This window comes from Lycorma delicatula, chromosome 2 (assembly GCF_047948215.1).
Source record: "Lycorma delicatula isolate Av1 chromosome 2, ASM4794821v1, whole genome shotgun sequence".
NCBI lineage: Eukaryota > Metazoa > Arthropoda > Insecta > Hemiptera > Fulgoridae > Lycorma > Lycorma delicatula.
In genome coordinates, this window is record NC_134456.1 from 90,761,024 (window position 1) to 90,782,657 (window position 21,634).

At 29.7% G+C, this 21,634-nt stretch overlaps 2 protein-coding genes across 12 annotated transcripts in view; one reads left to right on the plus strand and one right to left on the minus strand.

Annotated features, from left to right (window-relative positions):
• Positions 1-6,014, minus strand: part of Tctp (translationally controlled tumor protein) — a 31,689-nt gene extending 25,675 nt beyond the window's left edge. The window contains exons 1-2 of the mRNA XM_075355756.1: positions 5,865-6,014; positions 4,535-4,605 (exon numbers count right to left, since the gene is read on the minus strand). Of these exons, the coding sequence (XP_075211871.1) occupies positions 4,535-4,605; positions 5,865-5,892 (99 nt within the window). The 5' untranslated portion in view covers positions 5,893-6,014. The remainder of the gene's footprint in view (positions 1-4,534; positions 4,606-5,864) is intronic.
• Positions 6,015-6,519: 505 nt separating this feature from the next.
• Positions 6,520-21,634, plus strand: part of LOC142318993 (zinc finger protein 341-like) — an 82,769-nt gene continuing 67,654 nt past the window's right edge. For 3 of the 11 annotated variants that reach the window (XM_075355767.1, XM_075355760.1, XM_075355763.1), the window contains exons 1-2: positions 6,520-6,746; positions 19,828-19,942. In XM_075355767.1, coding sequence (XP_075211882.1) covers positions 19,940-19,942 — 3 coding nt within the window. In that variant the 5' untranslated portion in view covers positions 6,520-6,746; positions 19,828-19,939. Of the gene's footprint in view, positions 6,835-7,443; positions 7,463-8,547; positions 8,813-19,827; positions 19,943-21,634 lie in introns of those variants that run through there. The other 8 variants (XM_075355769.1, XM_075355761.1, XM_075355765.1 and 5 more) reach the window with 5 other exon arrangements.

Here is a 21,634-nt window from a genome sequence, read left to right on the forward strand (position 1 = left end):
AAATTGTAAGATTTTGAAAATGCCTCATTTTTGAGACCTAAAAACCATGTATGGGACACGTGGCAAAAATCTGAAATGTTTACAGCAGTAAGTACTGTAAAACCATGTAAAATTTATTTTGTTACTCTAAAGTGGTTGACAAATAAGGAAGCCATCAAACCGCTAAAAATAGTGTTCCTTCTAACCGTGAACAATGTACTCCCAAAATAAAGTAAGCCTATATACAAAATATTTTGATATGTCTATAACGAGATAGCTTATATTCTAGATAGTTTGTTACTTAACGTATGACACACACAAACGTATGTTTAAACATGAAAGTGAATAGACATGAATGTAAACATTGTAGAAGGCTCAGTTACTGTTTTGATTTCAATGTGATATGTTGCATTGTTAATACTGTGGATGTACACTTGTTTATAAAGTAATTTTATTATCTTTTTTATTGTTATTGTTATAACCCTTGCATTTTATAAAAACGGATTATGGATTGTTTCATTGGCATTCACACAGAAACAGTATGTCACAAATTGACTTACGATAGATCTTCAGTATTGCACAATATTTTAGTTTATTTAGCAGTAAATAATATTGATATATTTAAGAAGTGGATGTAATGAAACAAAAAATATCTGTAATTTCCATAAAACCGAATATTTAGATAAACATTTTCATATTAATTGGAAAAGTTGTTCTGACCCATTTAGCTGTCACACTAAACCGGTTAAGAAATATCTTTGATATTTGTTGATTTTCAACAAACAATCCAAATTTAAAATTAATTCCAGGCAGGGCACTGTGTACAAAATACAAAGACCACAAGAAAAAGTGAACTTTCTGCCACAAGCCATATGTTATACGACTATAGTGTAGGATACGACTTGTCAGTCTGTGAATAAAGCTTATTCACACACACATCGTTCTTCTGCTTCCAAAAGCAAGTTATAAATTGAGTAAATACACTGTTACCGCAACTTAAACAATTTTTCTGATGGCTCCTCAGCCCAGTATAAAAACAAAAAAATTTCATAAATTTGTGCAACCATCAAGATGATTTTGAAATCACAGCTCAATAGCATTTTTTTGCCTCATACCAAGGGAAAAAGGATCATGTGATAGTATTGGTGGAACTGTAAAAAGGACTGTGACTGAAGCAAGCCTTCAAGGATAGTTAACAGATTGTTACACCTGAAATGTACAATTACTGCAAACACAATATTAAAAATATAACATTTATTTTTTGTTCTAATAAAGATGTTCAAGAGACTGAAGAATACCTCAGTTCTCATTATCAGGTAATCACAATAGTCCCAGAAACAAGAACCTTTCACTGTGATGTTCCAACAAGTCAGAAATGTATTGTAAAAGTTCAGGCAATCTTTGAATCAGAAACATTTACGTTAGTATCGGTACACAAGGACTTTAGTGTTTCTGACTGCTTTATAGGTTTACCAAGGCCAAAATGTAAAAAATTATGTCTGCTGTGCATACGATGACAAGTGGTGGTTAGGTGAAGTCATTGAAGTCAAAATACATGAAAATGAAGAGGAATATCGAATACACTTTTTCTATCCCCAGGGTCCTGATACTTCATTCAAGAAATCTGTCAGGGATAATGAAACATAGGTTCAACTGGAAAATATTTTAGATTCTCGCGTCTTCAGAGCTTTTTCTATAAATTCTAGAAGAAGACACAATATATTACATCAGAGACAAATTAGAACCTATCAGTTCTACTCAATAAAAAAATGGCAGGAGCACTAAGTCAAGTTTGTTAAAAAGTGCAAAATTTATTTATAATTTAAAATTTATCCATTAGCAGGAGTAAAATAAAAATAAGGTAAAAGTGAACAACTTGTTAATACATTTGACTATTTATCAATTTATTCATTCTAATAAGTTTTGTTGTAATTTTTTATTATCTGAATAAATACAAATCAGTAATTTTTGGATACATTGTTTACGGTTAGAAGGAATGGTGTTTTTTGTGGTTTTGTTGCCTTCATTACTCCCTTTGAGTAACAAAATAAATTTCATATGATTTTAAGGTACATAAAAAGTAGTTACTACTGTAAACATTTCAGATTTTTGCCACCTGTCCCACATATGTGGTTTTTGGGCCCCAAAATGAGACATTTTCAAAATCTTATGATTTGGCATCTCATTTTTTTTTAAATGAAGGACTGTAACAGTCCAATAATACTACCAGTACTAGTTAAAAATCAGGCCTGTTACCCAAAACCCTTCATTATTTATTTTGGGCCCAAATTTTGAAGAAACAATTCGTAAACATACTTCAGTTAATATTACAAGATTTGGTTATATATCAAAATGAATTCTGAGTGCACTAAGATGAAGTTCCATCTTTACTCTTCCCCAAAAAAGCCTCTGTATGATGTAAAATAAGAATGCTACAGCTCATGGAAAAAGTGATGAAAATGACTTTTACCTGTTGGCAAGTTAGAAAATAGTCTTACTAAAAAACTTTTTACAAATATAAGATATTTTTTGACCACTACAAGGTGGGTAGTTATTATACACCAAATATCAAAATAAAAAATAGTGATGCACTGATCATTTGTTGAATTAAAATGGAATATCCCTTTTATGCTTGTTGCATCATTTAACTTTGCAGTTCAGACCGGTTAATCTGACATTAGTCTATGACCTCGTCACATCTTTACAGTGTTACAAATTCCATCCTGTGTTTGGAAGTTTTTATTAAATAAATAAGTTTTACTTAATATTTTTGTCAAAATCAGTCACCTATATGGACAGTGCTGTTGTGAACCTCTCAGAATTCATTAAAAAAAAAATAAGAAAAATTCAAGACAAATAACATTAGAGGAAACACTTAAAGAACACATTTTTCCAAATTTAAATTTAGTTCCTGGTAAGTCTCTGTATTAACGGTTTCAAAGTATTTTTTTCTCAGCAGAACAAAGAACTACATTAATGCAAAGACCAAGAACAATACATTGTCCCACATCACAATACTGAACATGTAACAGGTCATTCTCACACAATTTCACAATAATTATCAGAAAAAATATAACAGCTGTTAGTTAACCACACTAAATAATAAACTTTTATTGCTATAAAAACAAGCTATTTCATTGAAGAATAATTAACATTTTTTTGCAATTTATTTTTTCTGTGTTTAGGAGAAAACATATAAAAATAAAAAATTAATTCTTGAAAAAATGACGTGGGATACTCATTGAAATCTTAGTTTAAGTAAGTTCAAGCATTTTTGAATCAAAATTAGGTTACTGGTATTGGTTAGGTTATCATTAAATTACAACCTATCATTAACTAAAAAACAAAAACAAACTACTTTAAAAATACTGAAAACATCAACTTCAACGACATAGGGACTAAATATAAAAAATATGCAAAGAAGACAAGAACACTTCTTTAGAGAATCAAAATATACTGCTTTTATTAGGTTTTTCATGATTTGTGAGAAGTTATAACCTTTTTTATTAGTACAATACACAAAAAAAACTATTTGCCAATTTGAGATTTTTATCACCGGCTTCGTTAAGTAATTTGAAGCCAAAAATTGAATTAAAAAAAAAAAAAATAGTTTTCAAAATATTTAGGGGCAAGTATATAACCATTAATATCATTTATGGTAAAACTACTAGCATATACCTAGATATAAAAAATAATAATTCAAACTATGTATGTCATCCCTGCCTCTTGAAAAAAATTAGCAAAAGTGAAATTTCAGTTTTTCATGTTCAAATTTATTGAAAATTTTCTCACAGAAAGAAAATAGGCAAATAAACCACTGGGCCCATCTTTTACCTTGAGAAAAATATGAATATTTGTTTCATCCTTCCAGGACCAATCGTTTTTTATTTATGATTTTTTTCTGTAAACCCTTACAATCACAAAAAAAGGGTGGGCATTGAAACAAAAATGACCAACAAAGGTAAACTGCTTAAATAAAAATAGTTTTTAGGTCCTGAAACGTGTAGGAAGTGGGTAAATTACTTCTTTTTTTTGTGAATTGGTCAAGCAACCAGTTTTTTTTTTTTGGGGACACTTCTAATGGATTGACCCCACAGCAGTTGACGAGGGGCAAAGTTTCAGCTCACATATTGTAATTAACTCTGCAAATTAATAATTGTTAATGACATATGATTGAGAATTTTAAAATATTGAGTTATTTCAACCTTTTATTCACAAACCTTATAATAAAATCATTACCACTTAAAAATTAGGTTCATTACATATTAAAGAAACATATAACTCATAATAAGAAATTCTGGAGCAACAAAAGTTTTCTTAAAGGTATAAATTTATGAAGTTAATAAATCTGTTACTCACAAATGAATATATAACTAGCATTCTATTTTATGAAATAAAATGGCTATTAAATTGAACAGTTTCCTAGTTGCAGTTTTTTATCAGCTTAAAAGTATTCATTATCATAAATTCATATAAATAAAATTATATTTTCTTCTTATTGTTAATGCAAATAATACTAACAAAGTTTGTAATTAAAATTTAACAAACTACTTACTTTTCCATATACTTCATAGATGACATCATCTACTAACTTCATTTTGTATGTATCTGAGAACATTTCATCTCCTGTGGAGAAAGACAAATAAAATTTATAACATATGGTATATATAAATAAATTACATTATTCTGCATAACACAACTTGTCACTCTTATACAGCAGTCTTTATCTTTACTAAATTTATGGTTTTATATTTACACATTAATAAGAGCATAGTAGAAGTTCAAATGCTATTCTGGGAAATACAGTTTTTACACACCGAAGTGGACAATCTTAAACAAAAAAATAAAGGAAATAAATAATAAATTGATGTACTTCCAAAGTAGTATCAGTTTCATTATTGCCAAATTGAATAAATACATTTACTTGCAAACTATTAATGTAATTTCACATACATATTTCAGACATAACAATGCATTGAAAAACAATTTATTAAGATGGAACTTTGTCTTTAAACAACCTGCTTATCCCCAACTTACATTCAAGGCAAACATAATAAAAAACTTTAACAAGATATTCCTAAAGTAAAGACAAATTTAAGAAGTTACCATATTTTTAATGTCAGTAAATAAATCCCATTTTTACAATACTATTTGGTTACATAATTACTGGCTGCTGTTTGCCATTCATAATGTATGTTAAAACTTTAAAATAGAAAATATCGGAATAAAAAAAGGCAAATTACTTAAGTGATACTTTTGTATGTCGTTCACATATACGAAGTCAATTAAGTGAAACACACCCCAGGTTTTTTTTTGTGGACTGTTAAGTATCACAATGAGAGAAAGTTCATTACAAACACAAATAAATGTGTCTAAAAAAAAAATAAATTAATTCATCAACCAACTAAAATGAACATATTTGGCCTACTTCAGCATTCGTGGAATAATTATTGAGCAGAGGCATAAACTGTCAAAATTCCTATCACGTTAAATCATCGCAACAGTGGTAGAATACTTTTTCATTTACAATGGGAATGTACGTAATTTATTAAACTATCACTTTATTAGAATCTAAGTAATCCATAAGCAATATTTACACGGAACGCTTACGTTCCTTCTGGACTCGACCGTAACAAGTATTGGAATTATTTTTTTTTCATGAATATATTCAATGATTCACTAGAAAAGACAATACTAAAACAGAAATTAATAACACTAAGATAAACATATTAAACACAACTAACAAAAAAAAAAGTAGAAAAGATGCAATAAGTAATACGATGACAGTTTCCAAAGGTAATGATTCTCAACATACAATTTTTATTAAAACAGCATTAAACAGATAAAACATAAATTAAAAATAATTCATAATTTTTTTTAATTACCTGTAAAAACATCCTTAAAAATCCTCATTTTGGAAGATGGAGAAAGATAAAATACCTCGCAAAAGTTTTGTACACTCTCTACAGAGACCCTTCGGACCGGAAAGAACTGGTTGAGGCAAGTTTCCAGTGTACTGATACAAACATACAAAAACAAAATTATCTACTATACGTAATTTTCAATTTTTCGTTAAAAAAATAAAAAACCCTTTAAATTAATACAAATAATCAAGTAGTGGCAGTTTCATAAAAATGAGTTTTTTAAAAATTGATTTGAGAGAAGTATATGATTAATATAGCACGTATGACAGATTCGTAAGTAGAATATCTGAAAAAAAAAACATGGCGGCCTCTTTAATTTACATTTCACCAGTATTTTTTATTTAACTGATGGCATTATGAAAAAAATAATAGTTCTGAAGTGAGTAATAATTTTTATAATAAAATTATTTAATTCAGTAACCGGTTAAGGTTTTGAGTTATTGGTCACTGGAATAACTATTATTGGATGGATGCATGTAAAACAAATTAATTTTTCATTACATCATGTCTACTGTTCAAGCACTCTTAATTTTAAGCAATTCTAACAATCACCAATCAAGAAAAGATATTTTACTTAGAATCACAGCCTTCTATTTCGACAATAACTTTGAAAGCAATATGGCGTCGTTTCGTTAATTATAAATTTAGTTGAGGTTATGTTCCTGTACTATATTCTGATTTGTTGCATTGTAGTTTATTATAATAGAATTATGAAAACATGACTAGAATTGATACTATATTAATAATTTGTTTATATTTTCTTGTAGAATGAGCGAATTTTTTATAGTTTCTGATGATTACTTACAAAAAAAAAAGAAAGGAATTAGGATCAGTGCATTCTTAGTAGGTTTTTATTTTTTGATATTTTGTTTGAAAGGTTTTTATCTTAACGTGAAGCAACTTCTGTGTAATACTGATTTTAACAATTTAGGTAGGTTAATACTAATTAACAATTCTGCGTGTATGGGACGACCACTTATTTGACACATGTAACTAAATGTGCTAACAGTATTTAGTATTAAGTTCTTTTCCGAGTGATTTAAATTGAGTAATTCTTCGTGACCTAAATATATTTAAAGTTAACTTTATAACAGTGCGTAAAGTTTAATTTACGTTTCAACATTTAAATCGCAATTCTCTCATATATTTTTATATCTTTGATGTTTTTGTAGATTACATAATATTTTAATTTAAACAAGTTTTACTCAAATTGGAAACTTATTTGCAATTACTACAAATAAGTTACTTATAATATAGTCCAACTTGTTTTTTTTTAGTTATATGCACAGAATAAATTGTACACCAATATATGCATATTGAAGTTGTCCATGTATATAAAATTATATGCAACAAGTAAATCCCTCTAAATTTTTTTTTTAGAAATTAGAAAATTCTGACTGTATTTAAACATATGGTATTAACTGCTCAGAGTGATACTAATATTAATGGACATATTTTGAAAGGTGTGACAACTTTGAATATCCTCCTATTTGTGGTTCATTTTGTATTATCTACTATTGAGTTTAAGTACAGTAGTTTGAACATTATTATTGTGATGAGTGAGTATTGTATTTTACAGTTTTTATTTTTTTTTTAAACATATTCAAACAATTTTCTCCACTTTGTACTTAAGTGGGTGTATGCTGATTTTCTTTTTTTAATATGCTCCATAATAAAGTAATGTACCATTTTTTCATGTACTTTTCTCTTGCTTCAATATTTATTTGCCATCTTTTTTGATTCCAGCAAAGTGTAAAAGAGGTTGGATTGGGAATCCTTTATATATACAGAATATCTATGGGAACTTGTTGAAATTCATATCTTTTTTCGGTACTTACGTATTAACGCCACCGCAGCTACAGCTTTATTTAAAAACAAAGTAGTCAATCGGATTTCGGTAGAAAATGGGCCGATATAGAGTTTAACATAGATTCAAAACAGTCTCTTTATTAATTTTAATAAATGTTTATTTATATTTATTTATTTTATAAATATAATGAAATTATAAATTATAATATAATGAAATTATAATTATAATATTTATTTATTTTATAAATATAATGTAACCAAACATAATCTACGCTTGTTTCGTTAGCTAATCTTGACTAATAACAGGAGTGTTTTGATTATTTAAATAATTGCAATAATTACTGAATTTATTAAATAAATACTCAAAAAATTACGGTGTAATTAGTCAAGGTTAGAGAGCGTAGGTTAAGTTTGGTTAAATTATATTTATAAAATAAATAAATATAAATAACCATTTATTAAAATTAATAAAGAGACTGTTCATTTTCCACCGAAATCCGATTTACTACTTTGTTTTTAAATAAAGCTGTAGCTGCGGTGGCGTTAATACGTAAGTACCGAAAAAAGATATGAATTTCAACAAGTTCCCATAGATATCCTGTATATATATAAAGGATATTGCGTTAATACGTAAGTACCCTTTTTTCCCTAACAAAGGTTTTTAAAATGATAGTTGACCCCTTTTTATCTTCAAAATTTTCAGATAGTGTGCAAAGTATACTTCAGGGAAATGTACTTTGTGTTATTTTTGTGTGGTTGCAATAAATAGCATCATTAGTTGAATAGTAAATACCTCTGTGTGTTGATGATTTTCAATTTATGTTGCTTTTTGTAGGGAAAAACTGATGAAACATCAATTAAGGATATAGTGTATTTCAAGGCTAGCGGCTTGGAAATAATGTACTTGTTTCTCTTTCACCTGAAAACACTAAGTGCTAGGTGACTTATTATTGGAGTCTGATGAGTTTACTATCTAGTGAAATTTTTAGGGCTGCTCTTGGATGAAAAGTAAGGAAGGAGTTTAAGAAAAGAATACTGAATGTACATTATTAGTTGGTGAACATTGGTAGGGTTCTGAGCGGTTAGTCAATCTCAAAGAGGTAATTTATGATAAAATTTAGTTATATTTTATCACAAATTCCTACCACATTTAAAAAGTTGAAAACAGGGGCTATTTTATTTTTAGAATATTCATTTTTTTTTATTGCTGTTTTGCTATAGGCACATCATTTAATTTTGCCCTTTTTTAACTTTGCACTAATTTTAATAACTTCCTTGCTTTGAAAGGCATTAACTTCAAACTAAAACTACATTAATTTGCTTAAAAAAATACTGTATTTTATGGCCACTAACTTAAAACTCTTGAACTAAATACAAAGTCTGTTCGAAAAACACATGTCCTAAAGAAAATTTTATTGAATTTTTATAGCCTTATACAATTAATCTGCTTCAAGGAACTAAAGTACTTCAAAGTTTCAAATTTCTCCCCATTTATGGCAATTTCCATTTTACAGATATAAAAAAGGTCATTAAGCTAGGTAAAGTAAGGAATGATTCTGAGTAAATTTTTTATTCAAAATTTGTGAATTAGCTATTTTAGCAGTATTGGCATATTGTCATGGTGAAGAAACCATGTGTTGCCACACAAACTTTCAGTTCTCCTGAAATTTTTGCAGTGATTTCTGATGACTTCTAGATAATTTAGTGGTGGTTGACTGTCTGTTGTGTAGGTAGAAATTCATAGTAAACAATACCTTTGATGTCAACAAAGACTATCATCATTACCTTTGTGTTTGAATGACTTCTGCTTGCCTTTTTCAGTCTGAAACATTGTTTCCATATAAAACCCATTTCTCGTTACTGGTTATTATAGTCAACAATAAGGTTTCATAATCATTTGTATGATTTTCATTAACGTTTCACAGTTAGCTCTAGTTTATGTCTGAATCGTGAGATTGGGCTTTATCTTCTGCTAGATTGTCTGTTTTAATGGTGTTGGATGTTTTCCAGAATTCATTCATTCATCTTCAAATTGTGTCTTTTGATCTTGCTATGTATGAAGTCTGCTAGAGGACTGTGACATGTTCTTAACTTTTAAATATCCAGAAAGATCATTTTCTCCTTTTGTTTCCTGGTCTGAGCTTGACTGCATATCCTAATCACCTGTTGATGCTGTTATTAAATGCCTGTTGCAGAAAAAGGAATCCCCATTTGATGTTAGAGCACCATTTTTCTTACTAATTGAATCCACTCTAGTTAGAAAATAATACTGATTTCAACTTTACCTTCTATATGTGTGTGTGTGTGTGTGTGTATGTATATATATATAATATTAATTAATATCTAATTAATGTTTAGTTTATTTTTATTGACGAAGAAAAACATAGAAAACATCTAAAATTACAACATAACAGTACAATATTGCCTGAATGTACCATATATACTGAATTAGTAATTGATAGTTATGTAACTAAAACTATTGTTTTAATAGTGCGTAATTTAAAATATAAATATTTATATATAAATATAATGATCAAAAGATTATCTAGTAATAATAATCAAATTGTCCATATGATTTAATTTATTTGATGATAAAGATTTATTGAAAATATCTGTTGCTTGTTCTTCAGTTTGTATATATTCCACGCTATTTGTTTATGTGCAATTAATTGTCATAATTATTGATAATGTGACCATATGTTTTGAACGCTCTTAAAAATAGGTTTCCACTGAATTTAATGGTACTCTGATTGTCAGCGAACATCACTGGAATAGAATTTTTATCAATAATTCCAACTTCTTACAGTAGTTTCTTCAACCATACTAGGGATTTTGAAGTCTCACAAGTAGCCATATATTCTGCCTCCATAGATGGTTGGTACACACAGTTTTGTAATTTACTCTTCCATACTGGTTTATCACTGAATCTTAGCAATGTACTCTTAGAATATCTTGTAATTTTATCTCCAGCAAGGTCTACATCACTATATACTATGATTCTTAAAATCTATTTTCTTAAATTCAGTCCCATAATTTATGGTGCTTTTAAATATCCGCTTCATCAATTTAAAGTGTGCTTGAGTTGGTTTATCCTGAAGTCATGAAGCTATATTAACTCCTTAGGCTAAATCTGATCTGGTCCCTGACATCAAATACATTTAACTATCATTGATTTTATGATAGCTGTTTTTATCTTCTGCCAATGGTGAATCACCGGTTTCAATAGGGATCATTCATGATCTTTACAACATTCATGATGCATCATGATAATTCATTCATTTGCATCATGCATGAGCTTTGCAAAATTTTCATGCAAAATTTTTTAAAATATTTTATTTGCATTTGCAGTTTGAGAAATTCTAATATAATCATGAAATTTATCAATTTTCATTCCCAAATAACAATCTAAAGCTGACAAATTAATCTTAAAATAGTGGGCCAATTTGATTATGAATTCATTGATTATTTCCTTTTGTCCCATAACTAACCCATCATCCACATGGAAAAACAATATCAAACAGGATGTTTTCCATAAATCACAAGTTCGAAGAAATTTTATTAATATTTATACAAACGTTTGAAGCTTATTTCAGTCCATAAAAACTTAAACATATGTAATTAAACACACTATCTTTATTGTCATTGTATTCTTATAGTTGCTGCATGTATATATATATATTGCAATTCTTTTTCATTCTCTCTTTTGACTGAACAAATATTTTTTGTTCTTAATTTTTAAAATGTTTTTAAATTTTATTAACAAACGAGTTTTACAAAATAAAATGTAAAAAGCTAATAAAATTAAAGTATAAGTATAAACAAATCAAGAATTTATTAAAAAAAAATCACTGAAGATGGGCTTAGGCCCAAAAATATTTTGATGAGTGTAAAAAGGTGTGAAAAATTATATATATATGTATATATATATATTTTTTTTTCTGACACCATTCAAGAAAGCTGTTTTCATGTCAAATTGTTAATACTAGATTCACGTTGAAGAGCAACACCCAACAGGGCTCCCATGGTTTCTAATCTGGCAACTGGACGGCAACATATCATTAAAAACATATCCTTTTTTTTATTGAAATCACTAGCCACTAAATGAGCTTTGTACCAAGTAATTTAAACTTGGGAATTCATTTTTATGGAAAAAATCCATCTATTATAATGATCCATCTATCTATGATCTATCTAAATCCATCTATTATAGATGGATATACCAATGAATATACTTGTACTGTGAATTTACTAATCCCCACATCTTATTTTTGTATTATGATTTAATTTCCATTGCATCTTTCCCATATTTAATGGTTTTTTTTTATTTAATAACCCTATCATAATTCATTGGGTGTGCTGGTTCTTGAATTTTCCATCTATTCCTTAGATTATAATGATACTTTTGATTATTATCAATAATCTGTTCCTGTTGTTGATTTTTACTTCCAAATTGTAAAGAAACATCCTCATCTTGTGTTTAATTCATTGCTACTGAATTTTGCCAATTGTTCTCATTCTCATGTACTCAAATTATTATGTATGGGATATTTATCTTTTATACCATTTGAATTTGGCAAACAAATCTCATCCTCACTTTTACTTATAATTTTATTTGTTTATTCATGTTAATACATTTTTTTTAACATACTGAATACAATTATCTACTCTTCTTAGTTTCATCATACTTAAATCACATGTTGACACATTTTGCATATATTCAATTTTCAAAACTTGCTGTACTCTCAGCTATTTAATATTGATTAAGTAGTGATCTAGCACTCTGTGATTAAGTAGTACAGTGAGTTTTGATTTCTTTTTTTGGGGGGAAGGATTTTCTGGGCGTAAACCCCCCAAAAAAATGTTAGCACTCAGAGTTTTGAAAATGGAATATATTTAAAACATGTCAATAGGTGATTTAATTATGACGAAGCTTAGAAAGGTAGATAGTTGTACTCAGTATAAAAATTATGATGATCTTAGCAGAAAATATATATATTTTAATAATTTTCATTTTAATCTTTTTCGGTTTCTGTGAAAATTTGTTTCCCAATATTATATGTCTAGAAACACAAATAATTTTTCATGAGGAAAGTAAATTCAATAACCAAAATCTGGATAACCAACAATATATCCTCTAATAGATTTTACATCAGATTTCTTTCACTTCTGTTGGATAATCCATACAAAACATTCTGTACCCAATAGTCGAAATGGTGAAAATGGTACATCAAATTCTTATTTGATAATTAGTTATAGCTTCACCCCCATCAAAAGTTTGGTAGATGAACAGCTGATTGAAGCCAAGAACGTAACATCTCATATATATATATATATAATTCTCCTATTCAGCAACTCTGTTTTGTTGTAGAGTGTAGGAAACTGTATTTGAATGTTTTAGTCCAATATTATCAGCACACATTCTTATATCCTTGTTATCAAATTCTCTTCTCTCTGTATATAATTTTTGTATAATCAATTCAACTTGCGTCTAATTCAATCAATTTTTAAAATTTTTCTTTCTTCTTATCCTTTTTATGTAATAAACTTGTAACTATGAAACTGGAACAATTATCTTTAGAAAACAAGAAAATAACAATAACCATTAAAATCATTCTCCTCTATTTGGCCATAGATGTCAGCAAAAATCAGTTCTCAGTTGTTGATGTTTGCCAAACATACGTCCATTACAAAATTCATTATCCATTTGTATACTGGTATTCCATGATCCTTACAAAAATCTGCATATGCTTTTTTTGTAGACCGAATTTTTCATGCCAACTTTGAAGAGTATCTCTAGCCTCAAAAATAGCATAAGATTTTTCTTGACGAGTTACTGTCACTACCAGCCAATAAAGTTTATTATCATAATTACAAATAGCTATAGCAATGTGTACTCAATTTATGGACAGTCCATGATTTTTCATTATTCTGAATCAATTAGTCAATTCCATTTTGTTCAGTCTTTTTAACCGAGAACAGATTTCAAATTCCATCTGGACAGTATTATTCATCTTCAAAATAACAATCAGACCAATTTTGACCATCAAAAGCATTAATATTTAATGTTTACTAGAACAATAATTTAATGTTTATTAGAATAATAATTTAATGTCAACTAGAACAATTAAATGATTCTTAAATCATAATCATTAAACTTGTACATACCTCCCTTAATATGTTTTTTTATATTTCCTTCCATTAGATATTCAGCAGATATGGCATAATAATAAATATGATTTTTATCTTGATTTGAACAAAGATTTGATTGATGACCCTTCTTTTTACATTTGCAACAAACAATGCCATTCTTAACAGTTTGTGTAAATGTCAACTTTTCCATATGAGAAACACTGCTTTTGATCATTTTGTTTTAAAACTTTTGATGAAAAGACCTTTTGTTAATTAACCCTCGATTTCCCTTGTTTTTTAATCTGTATACTAGATTTTGATTTTTATAACATTGCTGCAGCCAGATAGACTGCTGCACAGATAGAGAATAGTTTCATCTCCATCAATCGAAATTCACAATTCTCAGCTTGGGCAAGTCATGCCAAGTGATATAAATATAATCAAAATTTTGGTAGAGTTTACAGCAATTGAGCATATAAATCATTTTCTTCAACTGGATTACCAAGTAGTGACATTTTTGTCTGTACTTCATCAAATTTTGCTAAGTGATACTGCACATCACCTGTTGATTCCCACTGGATAATATGAAACTGATGCTGCAATAAATCTTTATTTTCAATAGACTGAATATCATAAACTTGGTTCAACTTAAAACATTGTGGAGGATCAGTCGCGAGAATTCTCATGATTTGTCTTCGTTTTATCAAAAGACTGTTCACGAGAATCACTGGATTTTGTACATTGTTAACTCTCATACCATCTCTCATATTTTTCATCAGTTTCTTATTAGTTCTAAAGGTTCGTAGCCTGGACTGAATATTCTCTGAACATTATACACATGTTTGGTTAATGAATGCCCATTCATACTGTACTTTGAAGACGTCATTCATATCAGCTGTGTAAGAGGGGATTTACACCATGTCTAACGCAAGTTGATGGATTTAAATCGTAAATGTGACGAAAAAGATAATGAACTAAGCGAATTACTTTATAATATACTATCAGATTGTCCTAGTGAAGATGATGACTTGGATTATAGTGGCAGTGGAAGTGTTATACAACAACAAAGTACCCGTAAAGGCCAGTACTATTGAATATTAGTTCAGAATCAACCAATTTGAGTGATGACTCAAATTCAGGTAACCCATGGAAAGTTATAGACACTTTACCGAATTTAGAACCTTTTGAGGGTATTTCAGGTGTTAGGGTTCTACCTACTAATAATGAAAATATAAATGATATTATAGAACTAATTTTTTGGGAAGATCTTTTTGTTATGATGTATAATGAAACAAGCAGGTACCACCAACAAATGATAGGAGTACATAGAAAGTCACCTAAAACTCTCAAATGGAAAGATGTGACTGTAAATGAAATGAAAGCATTCTTGGACCATATTTTGATATTGGGGAAAAAAGTACAAAAAGACTGCATTAGAGATTACCGGGCTACTGACTTATTGAAACACCAATTTTTTTAAAATTATGAGCAGAGGTAGATATGAACAAATTTGGCAGTTTTGGCATTTAGTGACAATGAACAAGCAGGAAATATCACAGACAGATTGTACAAAATTACACCTTTATTTCATATCTTCTGGATAAATTCAAAACTGTTTATTAACCCAAGCAAAATTTGTCTTTAGATGAAGGAATGATTCCCTGGCAGGGTAGGCTGTGGTTTCAAACATACAATCTTGCTAGAGTTATAAAATATTGGTGATAGTCAGAATGGTATGTGAAAGTGACCCAGGATATGGTTGTAACATGGAACTGTACACTGGGGAAGGTAAATGATTGGAAGAAATTATTCTTTCTGTCCTTGATTGTAATCTTGGTTTATGGCATCATGTATACCAAGATAACTATTACAATAGTATTTCAATTACTGAAAGGTTATTAGAAAATAAAACCAGAGTTTGTGGAACAATAATAGATAGATCTATACAATAATAGAAGTTTACAGGGCACTTTGAAAGCTAAAATGAAAAATATGAAAAAAGAGGAATCCTCATCTATTCGTAGGGGTTATGTGCTACTTATTGGGTGGAAAAATAAAAGAGAGATCAGAATGATTTCAACAATCCATGGTAGCCAACAGCAAACAACTGGTAAAAGGGACAGAAAAACTGAGACAAAATATCCACACGTTTGCATTTTAGAATAAAACAACCATATGAAAGGTGTAGATCGTGCAGATGAAAACTTGTCATATTACTCAATTATGAGAAAGACAAGAAGGTCCTCTGCCTAATAAATTGTAGTCTTTTCAATTTATTTATAATATACAAATGTTTGAATCCCCCCCATAAAAAATTACATATAAGAATTTTCTTTTGGCTGTGGCAAAAAATTGGACACACCAATAGTAAAGGAAACCTCACAAGATTCTGACTCTGATTCAGACACTGACAGTATTCATCTAGATTCTTTCCAACCAACCAAATGTGCCCCATTTAGTGACCCCCCCCCCCCCCCATATAGACTGATTGGTGACATGAAGAAACATGCTTTTGATGTTACTGTTAGTTCTGGAGGGAAAAAATATCCTACAAGAACATATAGAGTGTGTGCTGCAAAGAAACCTAGAAAAGAAACAAGGTACATTTGTAAGTTTTGCCTGGTACCACTTCATAAAGGAAGCTGTTTTCAGAGGTACCACACCTTGAAGCATTACTAGAACCTCCCCTCATGATTTTCAGCAAGTTTCGTGGAATTTGGACAATAATGAGTGAAGATATGATTTTTTTTCTAAATGCATGCATAAATTTAAAGATCCAGTTTAAATACCCTGGTAGTAGGGTAAATGAAGGTCATTTAAGCTGGTCCACAATGTGTTAACATATATCTTTTGCAGTATCACATCCAGGTACATGAAATAACGGCTTCATATTGAGAGATAAAATAAGATTTTTTTTTCACATTTGCATTTGTTTTTTCCAAGTATCAAGGTTTTTTGATAATTTTCAGTACCAGGTTCAGTTTTTATAAATGTACCTCTACAAACTTCAGTGAAAACTGAATCATTCCAAAATAGTTTTTATAATGATTTTCCATGTTATTCACTTTTCTTCTCCAGAAAGAACTTATGTATTTGTTGCTTGTCATCATCCATTTTAATTGATGTTTCTTTGTTAATCTCAAAAAATTAATGTACAGCTTGCATGATACAATACAACTTCAACATCCGCTTTATTGTTGTGTTTCATTCTTTCATCAAAATTCAATTTATCAATAGAAACAACCACACTGATTAATTTGTAGTACATTTTTATTGACAAAGAAAAACATAGAAAATATCTGAAGTTATAACAATATAGCATCATCAACTTGAATATATCATGTATTTATTTACTAATCGATAGTTATGTAATTAAAACTTTATTGCTTTATGGTGCATAATTTAAAAATAAATATGAATATATATATATATATACGACAATTTTCAATTTTAAGTTCAGAAATCTATTTTCCAAAAATGGCATCTTGCAGAAGACTGCCATTCTGCTGTTCACATTCAGTAAGACTAGCTAAAGTCACCCATTACACCTTGCAGCATCTCTAGGGGAATTATTTTAACTTCTTCCTGAATGTGATGTTTCAGCTCTTGAATTGTGTGAGGTGGTGGAACTTTGAAGAGTTGGGATTTCTGATAACCCCAGAGAAAAAATCACATGCTGAAAGTTCGTGTGATCTAGTTATCCATGTGATACCTGGATATCCCATCCCAAATCTGGAGATAACACAGTTAGGAAACAGGTTTTTCAAAACTGCCATAAAAGCACATGCAGTGTGGCATGTAGCCCGATCTTGTTAGAAAACATTTCTTCATTAACTGGAAGATGGACAGGGCAGGAGGAAGGAAATTCTCCAACATGTGAATGAAATGTTCAGTGACGGTTACAACCCTTTCCTTCATATCTTCAAAAAATATGGGTTGATAACTCCAACTGAATACGTAGCTCACCAAATTAAAATAGATAAAGGATCTTGTTTGTTACTAAAAGAAATTATATAATAATACAAAAATAAGTTTGAAGGTAGAAGTTCTCATAAACTGTGATTATGGAAATTGTTCCTTCATTCTTATGAATGAAATACAGTTTTAACCTTGGACTAACAGCCAGAGTACATTTCAGTCTTATGCTGTATAGTAAAACAAAGAAAATTGTTTATAATAATTGTATTATAATAATGCTATCTAATTATATACACGTATATAATATGGCAATGTGGCTGTTGATTACTTTATAGATCATCTAAGAGCTGAGAGCTTAAGATATTTTGGGTGGTTTGAGTTGTTTAAAAATTAAATGCGGATTAGTTTTTTATGTTGATTTTTACACCAATAATAGCATCAATGCAAATTCAAACATCTATACTTTTTCATTTGCTCGTAAGTTACAACTGTTCCAAAACTAGTAGAACATTATTTTGACTGTAGTATTTTTTTCACTCTATATCTTGTTTATTATTGATATGAGGATCATTCAGATATAAACCAGAATAAAGCTATGCTTTACTGTTATTAGATAAAATTACAAATAAATTACCTTATTTTTCTACATAGTTTCCTTCAGCAGAAATACATTTTCTCCAATAAATAAGTAGTTTCCTGATCCCCTCATTGAAAAAAATATGGCTGCTTGAACAACCAGTTGCACACAATATTCGACTGCAGCATCAACTTAAAATCTTTCCACTCCTAAAGTTTCTTTCAGTAAACTAACATGTGGAAATAACATGGTGAGAAGAATGGGGGGGAAGACATCATCTTAACAACTGACAGTAGTATGCCACATTTACTGTCCTTCATTCATGCAGAAAATAATCAATCAGCAGCACACTTTCTGAGGCACAAAACACAGTTGCTTGTTCTTTAAGAACTGTCCAAGTGTTTCTTAGTCGCAATCAGTGCCTCCTCCTCTCTTTCCTTCACTCCATACTTGTTTTCTTGCTTTCTTGGGTTTTTGTGATAGACCCTTGGTTTAGTGAAGTTTCATCGCAGGTCATAATATGGTCCATAAATGCTCCTCCCCTTCCTCAAAGTGATTCAGAAACCACTTACAGATATCTTTCTGGACATATTTTTGTACCTCAGTGAGAAGATGTGGAACCCACTTTGCTATAACTTCATTTTTTTCTGTTTAGCTTCTAAACCACCATAAGGTATTACTTCAGAGAATGAATGAGGTTGATGTGTATGAATGTAAATGAAGTGTAGTCTTGTACAAACTCAGGTCGACCACTCCTGAGGTGTCTGGTTAATTGAAACCCAACCACTAGTATTCATGATCTAGTATTCAAATCCATACAAAAGTAACTGCCTTTACTAGGATTTGAACCTTAGAACTCTCAACTTCAAAATCAGCTGATCTGTGATAATGAGTTCACCACTAGACCAACCTGGATAGGTTATCCAAGGGTGTCTGACAACATGTATGCTCACCTCCAACAGTTAACCCACCCATCTTTGATACAATTATTGGTTATGCTGCAGTCATCTTCCACAAGGTCACAAATGGCCTGAATGTTGTGATCATTGATGCTGGTCCACAGACAACATTCTTGACTTATGTTCTCACTGCATCACTACTTTAAAGTTTTTTGGCCCAATAAAACACTTGAGTTTTTTGATAGTGTAGTATCTCCAAACTGTCCCTGGAGTTGAGTCAAAATTTCATAGGATTTGTCACCTTTGTTGGCGAGAAATTGGATTATAATTAGTTGCGCGATGGAGGATAATACTTCCTGCTTAGACATTCAGCTACCAACATGGGAACTTGATTTACGGGCATGGCTGGCTGGTTGCTCCCTTCCACACATATCCACTAACCACCCACAGTACCCCACCACATTCACTGCTCTTCGTCAGTCCGTGCAGCAAAATTCCAGTTTATGTTTGAAAGATCCTCATAATGTGTACATTATTTTGTTTATATTAGTATTTTTTAAATTTATGAAAGTATTTGTTAATTTTGTTGTAGTAAACGTTTCTGTGGTTTAGTTTTGAATTGATTTCAACATGAGCAATTACTTTTCACTTTGAACGATCACTTAAAGGAAAAAACATGGCACAAGCTGTATTTGATGTGTTAAATGGTAAGTAATCTTTATTTATTTTTTTAATTTTGACTTTTTTTAACATATGTATATAATTAATTACATTGCTGGACTGAACTATACAGTTGCACTTTGTTCAGCCTCACTATAATTAATTAACACTGGGTCAGGCTGGTCATACAAAAGCCTAACAAAACATTTGAGGAAAGATAACTGAAAACAAAATTAATTTCCTTCCTAGTTTTTCTCTCTAAATTATTAAAAACTACTATTTTGGCTCAAAAATGTATTACTGGAAATGATTGGACTGCTTATCTATAAATGTCACTGCTGTACTTGGGTATCAAATTAAGTTCTAATGACTAATTAAATTATTTGTACTTTAACCATTGTCTAAATTGTCTAACAAAGAAACCAGTGAGGCTAAAAGTTAAAATACTGTAAATAAATAAAAATGGGATGTTAACCTGTTCAGTGCTTTTATTTTGCCCTTATAAGAGGTAAAATTAAATCTTTCAATTTTTACCCAACTATCTCCCTTTTTCTTTTTCCTGTTTAGCCTCCGGTAACTACCGTTTTAGATAATACTTCAGAGGATGATATTATGTATGAGTGTAAATGAAGTGTAGTCTTGTACATTCTCAGTTCGACCATTCCTGAGATGTGTGGTTAATTGAAACCCAACCACCAAAGAACACCGGTATCCACGATCTAGTATTCAAATCCATGTAAAAATATCTGGTTTTACTAGGACTTGAACGCTGTAACTGTCGACTTTCCAAATCAGCTGATTTGGGAAGACCCGTTAACCACTAGACCAACTGATGGGTTACCCAACTATCTCCCTACCATGAGTAAACTGTCAGACATACTTGAAGTGTATTACATTTTATTTTAATCTTTTTAATTTATGTATATCTGTTATATTATTTACTTTTGCATTTCATATATATTCTTCTTATAACATTACTAATTTGTATTTGTTGTAATATTTATTAATCTATATCACATTATACACTAAGAAACTGAAACAGATTAGGACATGTGGCTGGAAGAAAAGGAATCTTGACAATTGCATTGGAAGGGTCAGTAAAATGAGATGGGAAGTGCGGAGGAAGAAGAATGAAGTTAATTGATGAGGTGAAAATCGGAAACTACAAGTAAACAAAAAAGAAGTCTTAAAATGAAAATTGATGGAGACAGTGATGACATAAGGGATCTGCCACCAGGCAGAACATCAGTTGATGATGATTACATTGTAATATGATTATTATTTTTATTTCATGAGCCTGCCTTTATATCATTAATCCATATTTTAAACAATAATCTGTCTTTATCCATATATAATTTATTTGTATTTTTTATACTATATAATTCACTCATAAATTTCTGATTAATGTAATTAAAAAAATGCGAAAATTATAAAAATTTGCATTGCACTATCTACCTTATTTTATTTTTGACTATTCATTTTGTATTCTTATAATTTTCATTTTGCTATTAATTTTGTATTCTTATAATTTTTCTTGTGTGGCACACAAAACAAAGAGATTTTAGATGATGTTGGATTATCCCATCAGTATGCTTTGTAGCAAGTCAGGTGTAAGTGGTAGTGAAGTTAAAATATGTTCAATTTCATTATCATTAATTGTAATTATTACAAATTAAAATCATCAAAAAGCAAAATGTATATAAAAAAATTACAAAAAGTGAATTAGGTTACGAGACTTA